This window comes from Cinclus cinclus, chromosome 1 (genome assembly GCF_963662255.1).
Source record: "Cinclus cinclus chromosome 1, bCinCin1.1, whole genome shotgun sequence".
Taxonomy (NCBI): domain Eukaryota; kingdom Metazoa; phylum Chordata; class Aves; order Passeriformes; family Cinclidae; genus Cinclus; species Cinclus cinclus.
Genome location: NC_085046.1, coordinates 130,740,094 through 130,764,143, shown reverse-complemented (window position 1 = coordinate 130,764,143; position 24,050 = coordinate 130,740,094). Strand labels below are relative to the sequence as shown.

At 36.0% G+C, this 24,050-nt stretch overlaps 1 protein-coding gene across 1 annotated transcript in view; it reads right to left on the bottom strand.

Moving 5' to 3' along the window:
- Positions 1-24,050, bottom strand: part of VPS13B (vacuolar protein sorting 13 homolog B) — a 429,974-nt gene that overhangs the window by 52,582 nt on the left and 353,342 nt on the right. Inside the window, exons 40-42 of the mRNA XM_062490506.1 lie at positions 11,001-11,197; positions 3,054-3,235; positions 914-1,263 (exon numbers count right to left, since the gene is read on the bottom strand). Of these exons, the coding sequence (XP_062346490.1) occupies positions 914-1,263; positions 3,054-3,235; positions 11,001-11,197 (729 nt within the window). The remainder of the gene's footprint in view (positions 1-913; positions 1,264-3,053; positions 3,236-11,000; positions 11,198-24,050) is intronic.

Genomic DNA, 24,050 nt, shown 5'->3' with positions numbered 1-24,050 from the left:
CCATTTTGCAGTAGTTCCCACACGTGTCTTAGATGAGGGACTGGTACTAAGTCAGAAATATTTTGGGTTTAAACAGCCTACCAAGGACTCTCTTATACTTTCTATGTTTGTTTTTTATTAAAAGCATTGTTCAAAATATGACAAAAACCAGAAATTGGAGCTACAAAGATTTTTGTTCACATTGATATTTGAGCCAGCTGTGAAGATTTAAATCACACTAGATCTTGTTTTATGAATGTCCTTTTGCAACAAGAAAACCATGGAATGCCCTTAAAAAAGATTTTTTTTATATAAAACAGATGTTTTATCCTTTTTTGGGGGCTTTGTTATTGTAGTGCCATGATAGGTAATTAATTCCCAGGCTCCACATAGGTCTTCAGGCAGATGAAGGGAATGATTTGATTTCAAGGCTACAGTGGAGTAAGGGAATTACAGGCCTTTGAGGGGTCATTGCAGAAGCAACTTTCTTATACTGGGACTGGCTTCAGCCATTAATGCTGCTTGCACAGAATGTAACATGAAACTAGTGTTGAACTTCAATAAAGATGGAAGCAGTAGCTGGAAACAATATGTGCTGCTGCTCAGACTGAGCTGAGCTGATGTATCACACAGCACTCACCTTTTCATAAATTAATGGAATATTTTGCATTTCAAGACCAGGGCTTTGATTATTCTGATATAAGTCCATGTCATTTCACTGAAACTCAGGCTGTTCTGGCTACATTTACCTTCACACACTTTTTCCCTAATTTTCATTGCTATCACAGAATTAATGTTTGTTAGGAAAAAAAAAATCAGTATAAGTTAGGGCTTTTACATTTTGAAATATTTTTAATGTAAGCAGTTGATATTCTAATTTGCTATTAAATTAATCACAGTAGCTACATTTTTTCTCATTATTGTGTTTGCATACCTGTTGCCAAGCTTGAATTGCTGTATTTAGAGAATGAAGTGCATATTGGCCAAAGCTGATGAAAATAGGGTCAACCATTATTGTGCAGTCGAACAGCCTTCCTGCTGTGCTGCTGGAAACAGCAATCTGCCCCCAGATTTTGAAAGGTTTCACAACACTCTGCATGGTCACATTTCGACACTCCAGAAGTTTACAGTCAGCTTGAGTTGAAAACTGGATCTCCTGGAACACTGACTCATCGTTCCACTGACGAAGGTATACGTGAGGCTCATCAAAGGAAATTATAATGTATTCTAGCTCAGATGGCATGTTCTTGTCAGATAAAAATGGCTGAAGAAACTTTGGTGGTGCTGAAAAGCAAAAGAACAAAGACTAGAATATCACCATTGCTGAATTCCTTATGTTTCTGTAAATTGTGTTTTTACTTGTATATAAGATGAAAACAAGTAAATTTATCAAAGAGTTGACATTTCTGAAATCTGAAATGAATCCTGTTCACACTGTTTGTTAGATGTAAAACAGCATGATAATTAATAGCAGCTGCAAACAAAAAGTATCTGCAAACCAAATTCTTTTTGTGGTAAATAAACCAGCCAGCAATACTGCTTTATCTACACACTGCTCAATGCTTCAGATTGCCACCTATTTGGGAGAGGTACCATATTTCTGTGAGAACTTCTGCTGCAGTAGGAGCATATGACATTCCACACACAGCACATTACAAACACAATAAAAATTAGCAATACAGTATTTGCTGACATGTGACTGTGCAGGCCAACAGGCTCCACACTGGACATTGTCTTTGCTGCAATTATGAACAGTTGAAGACCACAAACCCACTGAAATGCGACATACTACCCTATAATACTAGAAATGAAACAAAGCAGTATCCTGAGACTAAAGCATGAGAAATGTATCACAAAAAAGATTTTATCGCATTCATTGAAGTCTCAGTCATGCAAAGTGCTGAGCACTGAGGCAGCAGACACTGCAAGGCACGTACACCCCTTGTGTAACATTAAGCATGTGAATATTTCCATTGATGTTATTATTTATGTTGCTGGAACTACTCGCAGGCTTAAAATTAGCATATGCTCTAGTGCTCTACAGATTTGGAACCAAAACACTCATCCCTATCCAGGATCAAGCCCTGTTATTCTACAAACTGTAATATACAGTTTACAGGATACAACAAGTTCTGTGCTCCCTTTGTGCATAACACAGCACAAGGGAGCCTCAAAACTTAAGGCCTTTAGATGCTATAACAACAGTAACAACAGCATAAACTCAGTCATTGTTGAGAAATAAAACAGCTGTGTTTGATTTTATCTGATTTTTGCCTTTTCCAGTATATGTAACTTTAAAGACTGCGCATCTGGAATTGGACTGTAATAGTGAGGAAGATTATGTACTGATAGAGGTAGCTGACAGAGACAAAATTATTTGCTAGTCATTGAATGTCAGTCTTGGTATGATTTGATAATGAATATATTATAATACTTGCAGAAACACAAAAACTACACACAAAGAAAGCTGTCCCTGTCAAAATTATCCAAGAAGTTTGCCCATCTTCCATAGAAAGCATTCCTGGCATCTGAAAATCAGGCAATAATCTAAAGATCTCTTGGAATGTATTTGCCATTAATGCAGTGACAGAGAGCACTGAACAAAACCAGATGTAGCCCTAAAAGTAATCATAACTGAAATAACTTAAATCTGCAGTTCTCAGAGCTCTTCCAAGGAATTTTTACTAAGCAGGTTGCAAAATCTTCAAGTATTTTAACAGTACTGTTAATACACTGGAAAATGTAAAAGATCAAATTCATTCACTAAGATGGCTCAAAAGTGAAGTGGCACCTGCTGTCCCTAATCAGGCTATGGAAAACAGGCAGCTTCTACAGTTACCCATGCTGGGGGCAGGAAGGGGCTGCTCTTCCAACCTTCCTGCTGGCCCTGTGGACAGGCTCAGGGCACACAAGACATCAGTTTCACCCTGAGCCTGTGCCACTGGTGCCTGTTTATGATGCCTTGTTTCAAGAATGCGGGTTTGAATGAGGAAATGGGGACTATGCAGAGCAGAATGGTTAAACAGCATCTGTGAACTCTATGTTTTTATTATTCTACATAAAGCAAGACATACCTGTGCCGAGTTGATCAAGATGATGGCATAGGTGGACTTCTAAGCAGGTAAACTGGATCAACACACTTAGTGATGGCACAAACCAAGGAGTGAAACAGGAGTCGACCCTGGTACAAGCTGCTAATGCCATGGGGGTCACAAGCTGATCACACGCGCTTTGGGAGCCAGATTCACTCTCTGAGCTGCAGAAGGAAGACAACAAAGTAGTAATTCAGCACTTCCAGGATTTTGCAGCTTTACAGCAGGAATTGAAGATGCTCCACACACATTTTCTGACACAGACAACATCATGTGTTATTTTAAATGCTAATGCCAGTGTCTGTATTTTTCCCAAAGGAGTCCATAACAGACAAGATTGCAACCCATGCTTTTATCAAACTATACGTTCAACTTACAAATATTTGAACCACAAACCCAAAGCCTATTTACAGAAAATAAAACCAAAATATGCCAGGTATCTTTAATTATTGAAATAGCTAAACAGAGTACATTATCATTATTAAAGCTATAAGAATGAGAAGAAACTCTGGTCAAGAGAATGATTTGGTTTTTTCCACTTGATTTTAAGGAAACCAACTGCAATCATCAAGATACTTCTATGTATGAACCCCTAGTCTTTGTAAGCTTTATTTCCTTTGCCCTTCTCACTTTAAAATCATAATTAAAAAATAATCTCCAAGTATTATAAGCTCAGCCTGGAGCCCTTTACTAGCATCCATTACAACATATTAAATATACATTTAAATGCCAAGGCCATGATTTTTTTTTTCATAGCTGTGCTCCTAACACCATGAATTTCCAAGCATTATCTTTCAGTCTCTTGAGATAAACTAACACTACATCACAATTCTATAAGCTGCTAAGACACCACAGAAGTACAAATAAACTTTCTAATTTAGCCAAAAACTATCCTTAATGTTCCTTATTCCCACTCCCTTTGAAGTCTGGCTCTCAAGTGTTTCAGTTTAAAAGTTTAGACTTGATTCAAGAGAATTACAACCACATCCTCAGCCAAATGCTGACTTTATTTTTAAAATAAAATTTAATGAAAGATGGACTAAGATCAACTTAATATTTTTGTCAGAAAGTCATTAGTTTTTATAAAGCATCATAAACCCACTTCTATTAACATTTTAAAGATATTTTAAATTCTAACATAAGCTCAGATTTGAACAATGGCTTTCCAAGCAAATACCTTAAGCTCTTAGGACCAGATTTTTCACAATGCAATGTGTTTTACTTTAAAATTATGCACAAATATAGTAAGTACTTAAAATGCTCAGCTGCAAATGCATGGAATTCCATGGATAGGTAAATTTACCAGCATTATTTAGTGTTGCAGTAACTATTTAGTATAGTATTTATTTATAGAACTTAAATCCAACTTAACACTTGTGGAGATAAAATACTTATGCAGCAGTAAAGCCCAACTAAGATTAGCTAATTATCAAAGAATCATGACACGATATTAAGAATACATTGGGTCAGGAATATGAAAGATAAATTACTTAATCAGAATTTTAGCTACTTTCCTGTGCTTCTTTACCTATTTAAATTGTTTGTTTACATTCCAAAAACAGTGTTGTAGCTCTTTTGAGAATTGGCACCTTTGGAAATAAAATTATTCTTTATGTTCACATGATAAAATATCTATGGGACTGGACAACAGAGAAATAGGATGCTTTACTTTTCCCTGCTGTGGGTATTTCTTAGATTGCTGGAACACAGGAAGGAAGCAAATCCAAAAATTCATATGCTGATTTAGACAGCTAATTACTTTTGAATCTGCAAAACTGGTTAGTTCTTGCAAAGTAACTATTAATATTTTAAGATTTTTTTGCTCACTGCATGTTGATCAGAAACAGAAATTAAGGAACATATGAAATGAAAACAGTTTTCTTTGGGGTAGATGAGTGCAAACAAATGTTAACCAAACTATGAAGAACTTAAAAAAATCCAAACTGCACCTTCATATTCTGAATTAAGACTTATTTTCATGAACAGCTGTAACACTGATTGCAGTAACGAGGAAGGACATTTATTTCTGATATTTCTGATATTTGAGGTTTATTCTGAAAATACACATTTCTTTTCCTTGGAAACCTATTTCTTGACTCACCTATCAGTGATTTTTACTTTTTTTGATGTGTTCTGGAGATGCATATTTTCATAGAATAAAAACCAAACTAAACCTTCCAATTTCTTACTTGGTCAAATTTTAAATATCTGCTTTTTATTCATTGAGCATTTTTGCAACTTCTCACTCATAAACACCATGATGACAGAACAACAGGACATGCTTGATGCAGATGGAAATGTGGCAGGAGCTTCACACGAGGGAGAAAATACAAAGCATTTAGCCATATTTTTCTCCATCTTTTCTGCCCCACAAGCAACAGACCACGCAGAGATAATATTCAGCAATTTAAAATGTTGGGAACAAAAAGATTCAAAGCTGCTTTTTGTTTCCTGATCGAGTCACGTTAGAAACCAAAAAGGCCCAACACTGAAATCTTGCAAAATGCAGAGTTCAACCAGATGCTTAAAAACTTAACCAGGGAGAAACAGCAAATGAGGGTGGGACAATGTTGCCCCATGGGACAGGACTGGCTCTGCATCCTCTCCCCTGCCAGGGAGGGACAAGTGCTGGCAATAGAGGACTGAGAGGAGCAGGACGGTGCATCCTAAACCACAGTTTAGAAGGCAAAGTCTCTACAGAGAGAAAATTACCTTCCAGGAGCTGTCTGAAAAGAAATGCAACAAGGATTTTTCATCACTGTTTTCCCATCTGCCCAGAATTTTTCTGAAGTGTAATTGTTTCATCTGTGAGGGGGGTCCATTTGATTTTTACTCAACCAGAAACCATATTCAGAATTATAGTCCCCATGTCATTATGAAAATAAGAATACAGTAAGAGTATAAACCAGCTACAGCACAAAATACACTAAAAGCAGCAATCAAATTATTGTAGCATTTTCTTAAAAAAACCCAACTGTAATAAAAAGTCGTAATACAAATGAACAGTTTTAAAAGAGGAACTGTAGTATTACCATGCTCCATGTGATTTTAAATTGAATCTGATTTAAACTTTTTGCCTAGGTAGACTTCCATCAGACATGTAGTACTGCCACCTTCTCCTTAGACTTTGCAGAGAGCACAAAAATAACATGCATGCACACACAGCAAATAAAGCAGTGTTAAGTGAAAATACAGGAACATTTCAATTAAGTCATTGTGAGTGACAGTAGGAGCATTAACATCAGAAGAAGATGTGATTGTGAAATCAAAATTTGTTCATCAAGTGAATACAATATAAAAATACCCCCACATTTCTTGGCTGCCTTGGAGCTACAAAATGAAGTGTGGACTGTCCCCAGTTTTTCAGCTGTGAAAGAAGAGGAAGAACCAGATTCTACTCCTTTGTGTTTGGCACATCATACTAAAGAAGTGATGTGGCAAAATCAGAGGAAATGTAAAATAAAAGTGACCTGCCTTTATTACCAGATTTTTTTTAAGTGCTGGGAAATACCAGCATATTTAAAATGGAAAATATCTACATTTGAAATCATATAAATTATGATATTTCACATCATGCAAAGCAGGTCAAATTAAACATATGGCAACTGAGAACAATGACTTAGCAGTGACCTGCATTATTCTTGTTATTTTAAGACAGGAATATTCAAACCAAAACTGCCATTTGTGATGAAACTACAACACGGGAAAATATCCACTGGGAAGAAGAAAGAGACCACTTAACTCATTTAATTTATGACTCAAATGCTGGTCTGAACCCAAACTGTTAGAGGTCAAAATCCAGTACATCATTTACTTTGAATAAAAGCTGAAACAATTAGCAAGAAACATGATCGTGATTCCTCACTTGAATTTTTAAAAAGTAGCAATTTAAGGCTTATTTAAAAGTTTTTGTAGTTATTTCATGGTTTGTATCTTAAGGCATTTTCAATTACTATTTTTCATTAGTATGTCAGTAATTATAAAAATACTCTTTAAAGTACACAGAGGATGCACAAATATATAAAACATCTTGTAATGTAACCCATTTAAACAAAAAAAATTATAAATCATTCCCAAACAAACCAGGAAGAGGTTTTAGTGTCTCACCAACCAAACAGAGCTTAAAAAGCAATTTCAATTATGATTTGTTAGTCCTGCAACAGGCAAATGCAACCCATAAAAATAATTTATTCTGTGATAATTTCCTTGTAATCCTCCTTTTCAAGGTCTTCCATAAACAGTCATTTATGCCATATAATATTTCTTTCATAAACACTGTACTACATCCCCAAAGAGATGCTAAATTATTTCACTTAGTACTCAAATTTGTTCATTCATTGAATAAACTTTCATAAATGTTCATGCAAACCTTAAGCATACATAGAAATAATGAATGGGATACAAAATTCTCAAAAATAAACAACATGCATGTATACATTACTCCCTTCATCAAACAGCTCCTTGATTTTTATACTTCCAGTTAGCTCCTGATCAATCTCAGAAGAATTTGCATACCACAGGATTTGAATCAGGACATCTTTTTATATTCCCATACTCATTACTGGTTGCTCTATTTCACCCCACCAGCTACTGCTCATCACATCAGCTGAATCCACATCTCACAAAGTTTGTTGTTTTCCTGTCACATGAGACATTTAAATTTCATACCTTATAACCAATGTTAGGAATCAGTAATAAAGTACTAAAGTAATCAGTAATAAAGCCACAACGGATCAGCTCTCTGCTATCAATAATTAGCATATCACAGAGGTTACAAAAAAAAAAAAAAAAGAACCCTGTAGAATTTCAATAAAAAAATATGATCATTGAGCAGCAGCTGCATGCATATGGCAGTGGTTAGAGTCTGTCCCATAATGCAACATCAAACTAAGAAGATAAACTTCAACAAGACTAAGCATTTTTATACTTCACAATTAATAGTGTATTATAATTGCCAATCAAACATACAGCTGCAGCATTTAATTAATGTCAAATCATCATGAGTGTAAATTAAAACTGAGGTTCAACTTTGTACAGCCTTTGTTTCTCACTCTCACAGATCACCCAGCATTAGAATTCCCAGGTTTAACACTCAGCACTGGCATTAAGCCTTGAGGTTCTTCCCACAAATCTGCAAAATCCCATGTTACATGCTTGCTTTAGGAACAAGACTTTGACATTTACCACAACATGGGCACTGTCTCTTTCTCAAAACCAGGAAATTGGCATTTTTTGGTTAAGTAGAATCTAGAACATATTTCAGAGTGCTTGCTGAGAAGAAATTATCCATACCAGCAGCAGAAGCCACAGTTTCAGCCAAGGTAATGCCAACATGGACTTCCTATAAGCCACTAGACATCTAGAAAGGTTTGTCTTCTCTGCAGGTTCACAGTTTCTGTCACCTCCTCCCAGACAAGGCTTCCCTTTAACAGAACATGATCCCTTAGGGCTTAACCATTACCTTCAATCTGTTCTGTGGCTGTAACCACACACATTCCGGTCTTAGGCACAGTCTCAAAACCTCCAGGTCAGTGACATGCAGGTGGCATGTCTTGTCTCCAAGAAAAAGCCACTGTGCCTCAAACACCACAGGTCAAAGCCTCATATCTGAGGAAGAGCTGCTCTTGTTTTGACCCAGTAAGTTTTTCTGAGAAGGATGACTCCAGACTGGTCAGGACTACTTCTACACTAGTCCTTCCTGCAGCCATCCTTAAGAAAGCTTGTAGTGCAGCTTTGTTTGGAGTTAAAGAGGTCAGTTTGAATTTTTACCATAGAACCACAGATTGGGTTGGGTTGAGTTGGGTTGGAAGGAGCCTTCAAGATCATAGTTCCAACGTCCCTGCCAAGGGCAGTGACAACTTACACTAGACCAGGATGGTCAAAGTCCCACCCAGCCTGGCCCTGAACACTTCCAGGGATGAGGCATCCACCGCTTCTCTGGACAACCTATTCCAGTGCCTCACCTCCCTCACAGTGAAGAATTTCTTCCTAATAACTGATCTAAACCTGTGCTCTTTCAGCTTAAATCCATCCCCCCCATCGCTACATGTCCTTTCAAAAAATCTCTCTCCAGCTTTCTTTATATTCTGAAATGCTGCTCTAAGGTCCCCTTGGAGTTTGCTTTTTCCTCAGACTAAAAAATTCCAAGTCTTTCAGTCTGTTTTCACAGGAGAGATGTTCCAGCCCATCATCCTTGGGGCTCTTCTCTGGAACCACTCCAGCAGGTCCACATCCTTCTTAACTTTGGGGCCCCAAGAACTGGACACAGTACTCCAGGTGTGGCCTCAAAAGAGCAAACCCATGCCTTCAAATTAAAAACAGGAAGGGAATGTAACTTCTTCTCTTCTCTGATTGAAATCAGAGGGTTTCCTTGTACATCCCACAGGTTTCTGGCTTCTGGAGTTCACCCTGACCTATACAAATCTTTAAATTTCCAGTCTACTGTTAGTGCATATAGGTATAAACTACACTTCTTAAAGCTATTATGAATTCCCCAGGCCAACAGAAGTATCAGGACTAGTGGCTCTGCAGCCTCTGGACACGTAGGTGCCAGTTCAAGGAGCTTTCCTTTGACTTCCCTCTTTCTCTTCTGTTTATTTACCTTCAAATTCTTCAGTAGTGAGGTAAATGTTTTTTGCTGCCTCCATTCCTCTCCTGCTATCCTTGTGCAGTGAACTGCAAATGCTTCAGTTTAATTCCTGTTGTTTCTGAACAATTACAGCTCATTAGCTTATCAGAGCTCACGGAATGAAACATTGCATGTAGTGATAAGCCCTATTCGGGCAGAATACAATAAACATGACTACAGTGCTAAATGCTTTGATGAAAAAAAGTCTACTAAATTTCACTACATCATTTCCAGTTCCCACTGAGTTCACATTTCTGTGGTGTTAAACTGACCAGGAAGGCAATTCTGCCAGGGTCCCACATTCAGAGGAATTAACCTTGTCTAAAACACTTAACTTCTCAATGATGAAAATGCATTCTTTCACAATTAACATCAAGAAATCATTCCCAACCTGATACTATTAATGGAAACCAGATGTTTAATTTTCTTCATTGATTTTGTTAGCCATGCTCATATTCCTTGATTTCTCTGAATTCTGTAGCTTCATTCAACATGCACATGAATGCTACATACTCATTGAAGCTTAGATTCATAAACAAATAGCAAGAATCAGCACACAGCAAAGATCCGAGAGAGTAATTTTGGCTTTTCTACTCTAAATATAGAATGTTAGGCAGGTCTTTGAAAGCAATTCCACTGCTGTTTCTGGACAGAACTTGTACTCATTTCTTCTACTTTACATATTAACCAAAAATGGAATGTATGCAAACAGAGTGAATATCTGTCATTGTACAGTGCTCCTAGCTGTAAACATAATGAAAACTGGATTGCCAGTTTAAAAACACTGATTAATTTTTTTACCTGTCAGCATAGTAAGCAATCTGTGTGAATAATAATGCAATGCTATTGAAATAACAACGTTTTGTTCAATATCTTTAAAATAGTCATTGACTTGCACTGAGGAGAGAACCAAGGTGATGTGCAAGTATTGCAAGGTAAAAAACTGTTTATGACTGCATTATAGAATGGGTTAAACCAAAGCTTTCTTTTGTTAATTAGCTGATTTCACTGCCTCATGCAGCTAAGAGGTCTCAGGACCTGTTTGTCTGCACTTTTCAGTAAGCCTTGTATTCAAAAAATGGATGGTTGTGATGCTGCCAGGCTGCCTATGAACCTAAAGGAAAGCTCTTTTAGTGCACACTCCATGTCCTTGTGTAAAGGTGACTTAACAGTCTGAAGCTCACACAGGACTAACTACTCTTAGAGCATATAAAAAAAGTATCTTAATTTCTAAGTCTCTTGAAACAGATTTCTCAGGAGTGTAGCATTAGATGTCTGTTTCCCTCTTCCTTTAAAATTACCTTTGGTCATCAGCCACATTCTGGCTGCTGTTGAGGACAATCCTCCACAGGTCAGAGGCTATAAGCTCCTTCTGGTCACTCACAAGGCTGATGCTGGGCAGCTGCAGCTCACAGACTTTGCTTTCTGATAGACTGAACTCCCGGAATGCAACAAATGATTTCTGAAGCTCATCCCAGTACTCCAAGCTGCAAGGAACCTGTGATAAAAGGGAGAAGGCATAATTACTTTATGCTTGATTGCAAATATAATGCATTTTAATCTATATGCTAAAAGTGTAAAGCTACTTAAACAAAATAAAAGTAAAGGGCCATATAGAAAATCTTAACTGTAACCATAACTCAGATCTTATGCTGTCTTGACTTAAATGAAAATGTTTTCAGAACATCATTGCAGACAAATGCTTCCAACTTTCTCTTCCACTGTACAAAAATAGCTGCTTGTTCCACAGGAAATCATGAATAACAAAGACAATTAATCTAAACATTATTTGCATTCTGCAGACAAAAAGTCCATCAGATGTCTACACATCATGGTATCAAAGACATTCTAGTAATCATTAATTTTTTTGGAACTCATTGTTTTAGTTTTATTACATAATAAAATATAAGTTTATTAAAATAATCAGTGATGCAGAGAAAAATTATAATAGACAACACAACACTTTGTGGTGGGCAACACATTGCTAAAAATCCTGGGTGAAATAATGAAGCACTTGTAAGCATATAATCTTTTCTTTCAAGGACTATTTAGACTAATAAAGTCAAAGGAAACCAAATAAATTACATAATGGCTTCTGTTTAATTACATCCGTAAATTTAAGTCTGTAAATAATCCATTAGGATTATTTTAGGATGTATCACTGAACTGGAGAGAAAGTTATTATAGACATTTCTACAGGCGATAGAAAACCAATTTTAATAAAAATATAGATCTTAAAGGGTTGTATCCTAGGTGTCTTGTTTGGTGGTTTTTTTTTTGTGGAAATAGCAAGAAAGTTAATGAGAATATGAATTTAAAACAAATGCAAACTCAGTCAGCTATGAAGATTTTAGAAATAAGTTACAGAAATTCTCAGGTATGGCAGTTGTACATGCTCAAGAATTAATAAAAGTCAAGCTGGCATAAAGCAAATAGTATGAAAAAATTGCATATGTACGTGTTATTACCTGTTTCATCCCCATGTATAGGCATGCATATATAAATAATGAGGAAAAAGGAAAGAATGTGGCAGAGATGCAAGAAAATTCAGAAAAATATTTGTAAGCATTCTTCCTTGTTATTCAGTAAAGATTATAGTGCAGATGGAGATGACAGTAAGCTGATTAATTAACAGGAATGAAGGTTAAGAAGGAAAATTCAGGGAGCTCAATGGTTCAAGCTGGGAAGGGCAAAGGAACATAAATAATCACCAAAGAATTCTGGAGGAATTAACATGTGGAACCACAGAGCCTGAAAGGTGGATTTTAACTACATCTGTCAAGGCACAATGATATGTGAAGACCAAAGAAAAGCAATCACAGTCACTAAAATTTTTTAGTTCAAGATGTAGTTAAAAAAAAACTATCTGATAACTGTCCATAAACCTCTGATGCCAGTAATGTATGTAACACAGAGTACCACAGCAGTATCAATCAGGAGAGATTTAATTTTGAAGACTAGAGAGTGAGAAAAAGGGATAGATTTAGCATCAAAACACACATGTCATACGTGTTAAGATAACAACACATTTGTTTATGAGCTGCATATTCAATTGGAAAGGGTGAAGATCTGTAGATGTCAGCTGGAAAAGTGTAAGGCAGTATGATGAAGCCTGGAAAAATCAAATACCATCTCGAGAGACATCAGGTGAGATATTTTCAAAAGTAAGGGACAAATATTACTTGATTTCTATAAGACATCAGTGGGGACTCGTCTGGAGTGTGTCATATTTCCAATTCCTCATCTTAAAACTGTATTAACTCTTGCTGTAAAGAGTTGAAGACAGAATGTAATTAAACAACAGGAACATAATTATTCCATCCAGACACCACACAAGAGAAACATTTAATAGAAGAAAGGTTTACAGAAATTTTGTCTCAAAATTGAGTTGCCCTGTGAATAAAGTGCAAGGCAAGAAAATGTACAGAAAAAGATGGGGATGTGCAACGATAGCCTTGGTGCTCACGAGAACTGCTTTTAAAAGCTTGATTTGATAATTAGATGGAGAAAATGACAAGCATTGCCCCAGTGGAGAAGGCTGGGCTTGATGACCCAGAAAATATCTTTCTTGGTTCTCTGTTGCTAACTGTGCAATAGTGCTGTGCACAACAGCAGCAATAAGAAATACCGCATTAACTTTGTGGCCATATTTCAAAGTCAGGCTAAAGCAACTCTTTTTGCTCTCAGTGCCACTAGACTTTCAGATTTTTTTTCAGAACTTCTCAGTGTCAAATTGAGTGTTTAATGCCTGTGGACAAATACTCAAGACTGCTACATTACCACAGCAATGTTCCTACCCTCCAATTATGCATGCATTGGATACACCCAAAGAACTCCCCTATGTTAATTAGGAACACATAAAGAGAATCTTCCATCATCTGCTGTCTTTTATACTACACTGTGGAGCTATTCACACTCACATACTTCCTTTTTTAAACCTTCACAATATCCACTGGTGATAAAACATTTGAGTTTAGTTAAATATTGTAATACTTGGCATATTTCCTTCAGCATGAAGTCCTGGAATTACATAATTATGAAAGGATCTGTTTCATTTCCAACAAAAGGCTGCAGCCTTTCATGGTTGCATAGATACTTCACATACAGCAGTATTTATTTCTGCATACTTTTAAATCCCAGTCCCTAAAATACCTTGACATTCTTTTAGGAACCTGATTAAATAGATTTGAATACTTGGTTTGGTCTTGTGCTTCCTAATGTCTATTGAAATCTGAACTACCTTTTCTTATCAATATTATTGAGCAATATGTGTGCACCAAAAGTTTCACAAAGCTATCATATATAGTACATATATTTCTCTTAGATTATATCTCAAGACAAAACTCTTTCCTTAATGAGAATCTCACAAAATTGGATTAGAATAGAAAGTAATGGGCATTTTAAAAGTGGCTAAGAAAAATGATGAATTCTATTCCCTCTGGAAGAACAAGTTCAAGAGTACAGTGAAATAATTTTTTAAGTGGCATTACAATACAGAAAACAAAAAACTATCAATAAGGATCAAGGAAAATAATACAGAGAGATTGACAAGAAAGATTAAAAATAAAGGCAGAGAAAAACTTGAAAAAACCTAAACTGGTTTTAAACATTAAACATCCTGTTTATAAAAAAAAGGTACTTCAGTATTTTTAGCCACTCAGGAGGTGGTAGATCTATTGAAACTCCTCCTGAGGAAAAGATGGCAAAGTAAAATGATGAAAACAATTATGCCATAAAGAGGTAATAACTTCATAATTCGTCTTCAGGCTGTGGTCTGTGGTATAAACTAACACAGTGGAATTTTCATCTGAGTATGAGGAAGAGCTTCTTTATTCTGTGGGTGACTCAGAGAGATTTTAAGAGCCCCCCCAGGAGATATTCAAGAACCACCTGGATGCAATCCTGTGCCATGTGCTCTGGGATGACCCTTCTTGCATAGGGAGGTTGGACCAGATAATTCACTGTGGACCCTTCCAGCCTTACCCTTTCTGTGATTCTGTATACTGCATGACAACTTCTAAAGTGAATTATGAAAAATTTGGAAAGGCACAGGGATGATCCCTGAACTCAGCAGTATGAGTAGCCAGGAAAAACATCACTGAACAGTTAATGCAGACTGGTCAGCAAGTAGAAAAGATTATTCCTCTTTATTTTGTTTACAATTTTTTCTAACTATGTTATAGTATGTCAAGAAATCTACCAGAGCAAGAGACAGTATGTTTCAAAGTGTCATCTGCACATGAGAGATAAGAAGTCAAGGACACACACTATATGATTCCCTATACAAAATACAGCTCATTCTTTGGAACTTACAAACTGTAAGCTTTCTAGTTTGAAGCTTGCAAAATACCTAGTTGTCTTAGAATCTTTGATTTCTACATATCTAGCTTTATTTTTTCTAGGGGGTTTATTACTAATGCCTGATCTGGATAAGTTTAAGGAAAGATGGTAGCTCTGGGCAATATCAGCTGCCAAAAATAATAGTTGTGAAAGCCTGGAAAGGGGTTACAATGCCAGAACTGAGTCATTAGCAGTGGGAATAAGCGAACTAGCGGCAACAAAAAAATTCCCCACATCGAATTAAGTATGGTGCTTTTACCTTAAAATATTTGAACAAAACCTAAGCTATAATTCATATAATTGTAACCTCTTAGAAAACACTAGGGCTGCCTCTATAAAAGTAAACACAAATAAAGCATATTTAAAGCATATTTAATTTTTTTGCTGAACAATAAGCTTGGCTTTCCAGCAGACACTTCCCTGCAGCTTTTGTCTTCTTCCACAGCTCTCACAGACAGTTTTAACTGCAATGACTGTATTCACCTGTCACTTAAGTGTGCATAAAAGTATTATTTAACCATGAGCTCAGATTTAACCAAGAATCTCCAAGCATTGTTTTGCTAGAAAATCACACCCTGTAGCAAACACACTTCTTTAGAAGGATGATTATGGCACTAGGGAACTAAACCACAGTCAAATGCTTTATTTTTCAGCAGCATCTCTGTTTAACAACAGAGATCAGAAGCAGAAATGAAAAGCTTTATGGAACAGCCTAAACTCTAAGCAGAGAAATTGAAGGCTGCTCATTTTTCTCTTTACTGCTGTGAACTATAGACACTGGAAGTCTGAAAATGGCATGGCAGTGTCTGGAAGAAAAAGGAAAATGGTGTATTGGCGAAGTACATGACACAAACAAATAGCTGTTGAGAAAGTTGCCTTGGAGCAGAAATCTTTATAATTAGAAGAGAGTTGATTCTGTTTTCTTTGAATCTCTTTTCACTGTAATTTAGGACAAAAATTTTCATGTTAGTTTTACACTAACATATATGAAAAACATCTCTGATTTGAGCAGAGCTGAATCCTCCAACATACTCCTCTCTCCCTCTCAAGGGAAAAAAAAAAAAAAAAAAAGCAAGCCAAACAATGAGAAACCTTAAAATCCTTTAAAACCCTGCATCCTTCAAATAATTTCCTTCACACTTGTTAACCAATCAGCAAGACAGTATAATGTTAGTAACCAATATGAAGTTCTCTCAGTAAAGCACTACAACATGATTGTGTTTTTTCTTATTCATCATATACTGTGTCACACATTATCAGTACCAGAATAATTTAATTCCTGCTTGGAAACTAGGGGCTCAAGAAATACTACACAGTCTGTTAATGCTTTGTTATTAACTCCATCCTTGTGTTTTCCAGATATTCCTTATTCCCACTTGTGGTTATGTGTAATATAAAGACTTGATAGAGTGATGAGTGCTGACCCATGAGTGCTTTTTAAAGAATCTCAAGATCACAACATGCTTCTATATTTTCCTGTAAGCTGATGTTATCCTCCCAGCTTTAGACTACTTGGCTAATTTGGACTTGGAAGTGCTGGGTGCACACCACTTATCTGTCTGCAGGTACATTTCTACAGCTGAGCAGAGAGCAAACATCAGTGAACTTCCACAACCTGCCATGCTACCATAAATGATCATACCTACTATTCAATATACATTCTGTCAGAATACTAACAGGTTTCAGACATGGACATAATATTCAACTAGGAGAGAAATAATTAAAATATCTCAATTTCTTAACTAATCCCATCTTTTCACAAACATCTTTTTTGTTTGTAGGAAAAAGCTATAGACATCAGCCTGCTTCTTTGAGGTTGTTAAATGAAGGTTGTATAAAAGTATTATGCTTTATTACTTAAATACTGAAGCATATGATTTTAAAACTTAGTATAATAAAATTAATTTTAAAACTATATACATGCAGATTTCTTAGGCTGCAAAATACATCTTGTCCAGCTGAGAAGGAAAGATAGATATTAACAGCTGGATTACAGGATGTGCCTAATATTTCCTTCAGCGATGCTTCCTTTTGATTTATGTATTTGCTAAAAAAGAAGCTTTTACAGAAGATATATTCATTTCTTGAATCTCAGTCCCTCAGATCGTGGGCGCTTCCTCTTGGAAATTAAGCTGTTCTTGGTCCAGAAACAACTACTGTATTAAAAAATGCGCAGAGAAGACAGGAAGCTGTGTGTGTTTTATCTTTTCCAAGCAGGGCCACCTCAGTGAATGAGGCAGAACACAACATAAACTAGAACTGAGTCAGACACCAACCCATACTGTGATTTTGACTTCAGCTTCCTGAGCATGAATAAACTGATTGCTCTGTAATAAAGCTATTCTTCTAATATGTTTTACTGGTTTAGGGCCAACTGTCTTAAAAATACAATTCTCTCATTAGCTGAACAGAAGTTGCAGTAGCAGGAAATAAAAAGTTTTACCCAGATTTTTATAAGGAAAAAAGTCTTGGCAATAACTTCCAGTAACATTACTTTTAAATCTGATTTTGAACCAGCAACATTACTTTTAAATTTGATTTTGTAGTACTATTTATATAAAACTAGCAAAAGAACTCTGCAGAAAAATGTAATATGCAGAAAATATGCCCAAAAGAAAAATAATATTAAATAGGAGAGAACTTTTTAATATGCCTGTTCACACAACATACATCATTCAATCTGACCAGTGGAACACCTACATTTTGGACAAATGTAGAATACTTCAACATCCATATTCTTGTGTATCTTGTGTGACTGACAGCGTGAAATCATGCTACAAACCACTTGCCTGTTAGATAATATTTTTAACTTTCCTCAGAGCTAAGATTGTATCATATCTGTGTAGAAAACAGGCTCTCCTGGCACAGCTACAGACCACCAATATCCCCTTTTCATGAAGGAAAAAAACAAACAACCAAAGCACCAAAAAAAAAAAAAAAGTGATGGCTTACAGTGAGACAAAAATAAAGCCTCATATAAATAGTTTTAGGATTAGCAGTAGTACAAGGATTAAATAATTTAGTTGTACAAAGCATTTGCTGTTTTACCCACCTCAGATTCCTTTGCATTTTCATTACAGTTTTCTGTACTTTGACAGCAGTTTTAAGTGTTACATACCAGTACATTTCAGGCTGTAAAATTTATTCCACTATGGTACACTCTCAATTTCCAACACTCTGGAATAATCAGGCACCTTAACCGGAGATGTTTTACAAAATTATGTCATATAATTTCTTCACAGAATTGTTTTACTTCTCTTTGAATTTCTAAAAATAAATTTGGCCCTAAAACTAGGACATTTAAATTACAAATACTCTAAAATTTAATATGCATTATCTGCTTAATGCAATTTTCTCCTTTATCCATAGTGAGGTCTTTGGCTGACTAAGGAAAATAACTACTATTTGCTATCTGAGTAATAACATATAACATGGCTCTTTCAACTCCATTGAACATATATACTAATAGTCCTATTTATTTCATTTATTTAAATTTACGTATGTCCTGCAGTTTATAAAATAAATATCTAATAGAGTTGTAATAAGCAGATGTGAGAGAAAACTCTTGTCTTCTGAGAGAAGTTTTTCTTTAAAAATACATAACTTCCTCCTTTTAGCTGACTTTGGAAAAAAGCTTCTATACATCTTCAACTAATAGAAGCTATAAAAAAACCTTTTGTAATATTGGAACCAGTTGAGAAACCACAAGTATTCAAATGCAGGAAATCATGATTTTATAACATTTTAATGTGATCTACTCTTGGGAAACAAAGTTAACCAAGCCCTATTTCTGTACAGGAAATATTCCACTGTACAGTTGTAATACATTGTGGTGAGGGGTACAGCTGCAATTTTTTCACCTGTAATGCCCCACTGGTATTGTGGCTTACTGAATTGCATCAAGATTGCCTTCCTGTCCGGAAAGCCCTCTAAGTACAAACACGACTCTAAGCCCAGGTTTTATTTTCCCCTGGTATCAGAATATGGTAATTTAAGAGCCCTGAGAAATGCTTTTTAACCTTTTAGAAGAAATATGTAGCATTCTTTTATTAGGAACTATGTTCTTTGCCTTTTGAAAACAACGTATGACCAACTTATCAATTTATCAGGCTAGCAGGTTCAGAGCAAATGCAGGTGTGTGGAGTAATGTAATCTGTCACAGATACTGGCTTTTTTCTTTATGGAAAAATTACTCTAAACACACTAACAGCTTTTTTTAAGAAAGCACAGAATAGCGCTGGGCTATAACGGAGATTTCTGCAGAACTTTAAACAGGAAAATTATGTACTGCAAAGGATCAAACTTTTCTACTTATTGTCATTCACCTTGAGACTGAGTTTATGATCACTCGCCTTTTGAACAGCAAAAGTAACAATATTTCTTTAATTTATTATATCTCAATGTATTGTTTCAAGTACTGAGAAACAAAAGTAGATAGGTTGGAGTTGTTATATCAAGGACTCACCCACTTCTTGCAACACCCTCTATTTATTTTCTCTATCCGATACAGGAACTATCTTCCACATTTCATTTAAGGTATTTTAATTTTCTAGGCTTCAGTATCTATTAATAATATAAGCACTATGATGTTGAAATGTAGTCATCGTTGACCACTGAGGTTAGCAGCCTATTAATACATAAGGTACTTTATAATTTTCAGTATATGAGCTATTTTCACCACATATTCTCACCACAGTAAAGCCTGACTCCTATAAGAAGTACCACAAAGTCAATGTACAGCCGGAAGGACTTGGGTTTGCAAAGTTTCATAAATCAGAGTCACAAAATCTGAAGAGTACAGAACACGAGGAGAGTGTAAATCTGTCATTAAGATAATCTGATGGTGTCGTCAGTCCTCTGGCACCCGGTAGAATTTTCACTGGCTCAGTAACCCCTAAGGGTAAATTTCACTGTGATGCACAAGCAAATTATGCACAACTTCCATTAACATTCCCAACAAGTTACGCTTAACTCCCTGCAGACTGCACAGAAACTCTAGGACAAACGATACAATCTCATCCTGATGCAGGGAATGCTAAGATCACACAGCAAAATACTTAAGATCATACACACGCAAACAGCAACAAAATAGTAAAGTCTGATATAATCCTACTCTCAGGCAACAAGGTTCACTAACAATATTTAAAGCTGGAATTCCCTAAGAACAGGCTCTGTTTCAACATCTACTTTAGACTCCAACTTCTTTAGTTCCTATTTCCTTCCTTGCAAGAAAATGAAGATAATATTATAATTAATAAACAGAATCTTAACTCTGGAAAACATTTGCAAAACTCAGATTAGAAAATGTGCTCACCTGCAGATCATCTGAAGTGTAAGTGGCTCAAGCTACAAGCAAACCTACAGGCTCCTACACAGACCAACTGTTTATGTGACGACCTGCACCCACTTTTGTACTCATGCATGAACAGAAACACTGTGTCTACTGCTGAGAAAGAGCTTCCCTATCTTAGAATAAATGGCATTTGTTACACTTTTAGTTTATGATCAGGTGTGTTCAAGAAAAACAGCTTCTTTTCAAGATTGCTGCAACTCTTCTCAAAGTAGAGATATAATAAAAACACCGTATAGAATCTTTATACAGTAGTAGTATGACTATTTCAGTAATTTTGAATAACATCCAAAGATAGAATTAACAAGAAATATAAGTTTGAAAAAGCAGAAGAAACACCAAATTTGCCTTCTGAGCAATTCACGACAGCCAAATTATTTATCCATCCATCTAAAAGGTCTCATTATTTGAAGACAGTACTGAACTGCATGGCAGTAGATTCAATAACTTGTAAACCAACAGGTTTATCAAGAAGCATGGTTGAACTTTACAGCTTATTATCTAGTAAGACCATGAACTTAAATCACTAACCTGTCACACACAAATCATCTGGATTTCCAAAATAGTTGTTGCTTTGGGAATATAAGAAATAAATCAAAAATCTGTGGTTTCCCAGAAAGCATTTTTCCCAGACTCTCAAATGCCCAGCTGAATATTGTAGCCCCAACAGGGAATGAAAAGTAAAAAGGAAGCAGAGTCAGCCAAAAATGAGGTATTCTCTGTTAAAAGGAAAAATGAATGTCTTTGACACTGATCATAATTCTTTTCCTGTTGACTGTCATGTCAAATCCTTCCTGGAATAATGACTTACAGTAGGTCTAATGTCAGTCATTCTTAAGCTCATGCTTCCTTAAGCCACTGTTTAAACAGCCACGAGGTGTTAGAAAATGACTATTTATTGGCTGACAGTGTTGAAAAATCAGATTCCAGACTAGCAAGTTTGCAAATGCTTTATTTAAGCACCACATGCATGTAAGGCAAAGCAACAGACAATTTTTTGAACCCCTGCCTTTTGAAGTTGGAAATATTTTATGTCCTCCTAAAAGAGATTTCACCACCTTTGGAAATGCTCTGTGTGAATTTTACCACAGAGGTTTTATTTACGTAGTCTTTCCTTATTAAATCCCAGTTAAGCCCTTGCAACCTCAGAACTGTACTTGCTGCCCTAAAATACTCTCCAGTAGACCCGGAGACTTGGTTAATTTAATCACCACTTTTCTAAACTGTGCTCTGTATCTTAGGACACTATATAAAGAAGAAAGGCCAAAAAAGGAGACCTCAGCACACATTCATCTTTTCATCAGCTGTTATAATGCTGACTACACTTGCATGCAATAGGAATCCTGGCAGGTACACAAGGGAAACATCTCCAAATACAAAAACCTGTCAGGGTTATAGTTCAGCAGATATTTTATTTTAACTTCACATGGAGAAATGAGCAAATGCCGTAGTTTATCTTTCTTTTGTTCAACAGCTTGCATCTCCCACTGGATGAACAATCCAGGAGAAAGAATTTTAAGTCTGTGTTAGTGATGCATCTTAAATAAATCAGATAACTCAGAATTTGGAACACTACACATTGCATGATTACTTTGATTAGATAAATCTGTTTTTCTCCTGCTTTTAAATCCATGCCACCTGGGTAAATGCTCTTGTGACAATACATAGGTTTTGCCTGAGATATGGGGCAGTGCCAGCAACATGCTTCATTGGAAAGATAACTTTACAATGGAATGACAATAAATGAGAATCTCTGTAAAAGGTTCACTAGATAAAACAGGCCTCCAGCTGTACAGGAGATAATCTGTGTCTCCTGTTCACTTGCCTGCACAGAAAAGCAGAATATTTCCCTGATGGCATATGAACTGTTTTCCTACCTTGGTGAGCCCCTCCCAGTCTTTGCTCTCTCCCCTGCCAATCTAAACCTGTCAACCTTGTTCTTGGTAAAGATAAATGATATAAAAATATAACCCAGATTACATCAGAAAAGTATAACAACATCACAGGCAAAGATAAACATAAATCTGAGATTCTTAAGACTTCAGGAAGACACAGGAAGATTTTGGGCAAACTAGACACACAGTGCACGTACAGTTCTAATCCCTGCAGCACAAATATTCAACAGAACTTTATTTGAGGATAAATATCTAAATGTAGCTAGCTTCATATTGTATCTGCACAATGTGAAAGTCACTACTGAACCAGTAAGATATTTTTTTTCCCTGCTTTTTTTTCCTGCTTTCCCTGTTTTGAATTTTAAGAATATCACAGAAACCAAAATGACTTGTCCTTTCTCAGATATGGACCTGACAGATCCAAGGAACTGTACAAGCACAGTTGAATTTAGCATCACAGAACAGTTCTGAAATACAGCCCTTTGTTATGATGTAGAATATATTCTTCAGTTATTCTTTATGTTCTGGGACAGCTATTATATATATGCAGAATTATCTGCATAATCATAAACTATTGTCTGGAATCAGAAATTGCTCTTACTCCTTTCATCCTAATGCCATATTTTAAGGCAACCAGAAGAATCAGCATGGAGGAAATTGCCACAAACTCTCTTTCAACTGTCCTAGTAGCCAGATCAAGCCAATATCCTCATCATTCATGAGCTGAAGAGAGACACTATAAAGCCCTTACTCTGAAATTCAGACTGTTCTGCCCATTCTTGCTCCTAAAGGTGCTCATGTTTCTTCTACAATTCTGATATCTCTGCATGAGACATTTCAACATACATTCTAAACCAAAATCTGCTTGAAGGCTATTACCATGCTTCAAAGTTCTTGGTGAAAGACATTACATTGCCAGATTTCATAGGAATGAGAATCATCACTGGTCCCAGATTCCAACTTTAACTGCCACACCACAAGACCATCAAAGAGCAAATAGAAGAGTTTTGACCCATAATGATGAGTTGGTTGTCTTATAGAATATAGTTTAATGTTAAACTGGGAAACTTAAACAGTTTCCCAGTTTAACCTAAGGCATGCCTTAAGTCTTCACATGTGAATACTTGCTGAAACAAATTTATAAACACCTGCACAGATTTTAGTACAAAAATCCTCTGCACGAGCGACCTAAATGTAGCAGTAACTAAATTTTTGGAGCAAGATCAGCAGCTTTTTTCTCTCTTTTTTTGTGTACAAAATAAAAGACATACATGTCTTTCTTTAAGCACAGAATAATATAAGCTTTTGAAGCTGCTCATGCACATATCTTTAACTGAAAGACTTCCTCTTATCACCAATCTACTTGAATGACTTAAGTTTCATGGAAATAATGTTATAATGGAAAAAGTTATAACGGAAAAAGTCTCAGAGAACATCCTTCTTTTTTGACTTATCAACGTATCAATCTTCAGTATTTAAAAAATAATGGAATTTCTACTTCATCTTGCTTTTTACCTTTTGAATACATTTTGTGAAAATTTTCCACGTTTGGACTTCCCTCTAGTCCTGAGGTGAGCATGTGATTCTCACATCAATATCATTCTACACCTTTGAAAGGTGTTTCCTCAGATATTAGTTATGCGAGAGAATGGTAAATCACACAAAGCCAAAGGACATTTGGAACATGTGAAAATGGGACAATAAGCACTTAAAGATTAAATAGAAAGCATTTGTCATGTCTATTAAACAGGAAGAACAACAAATTC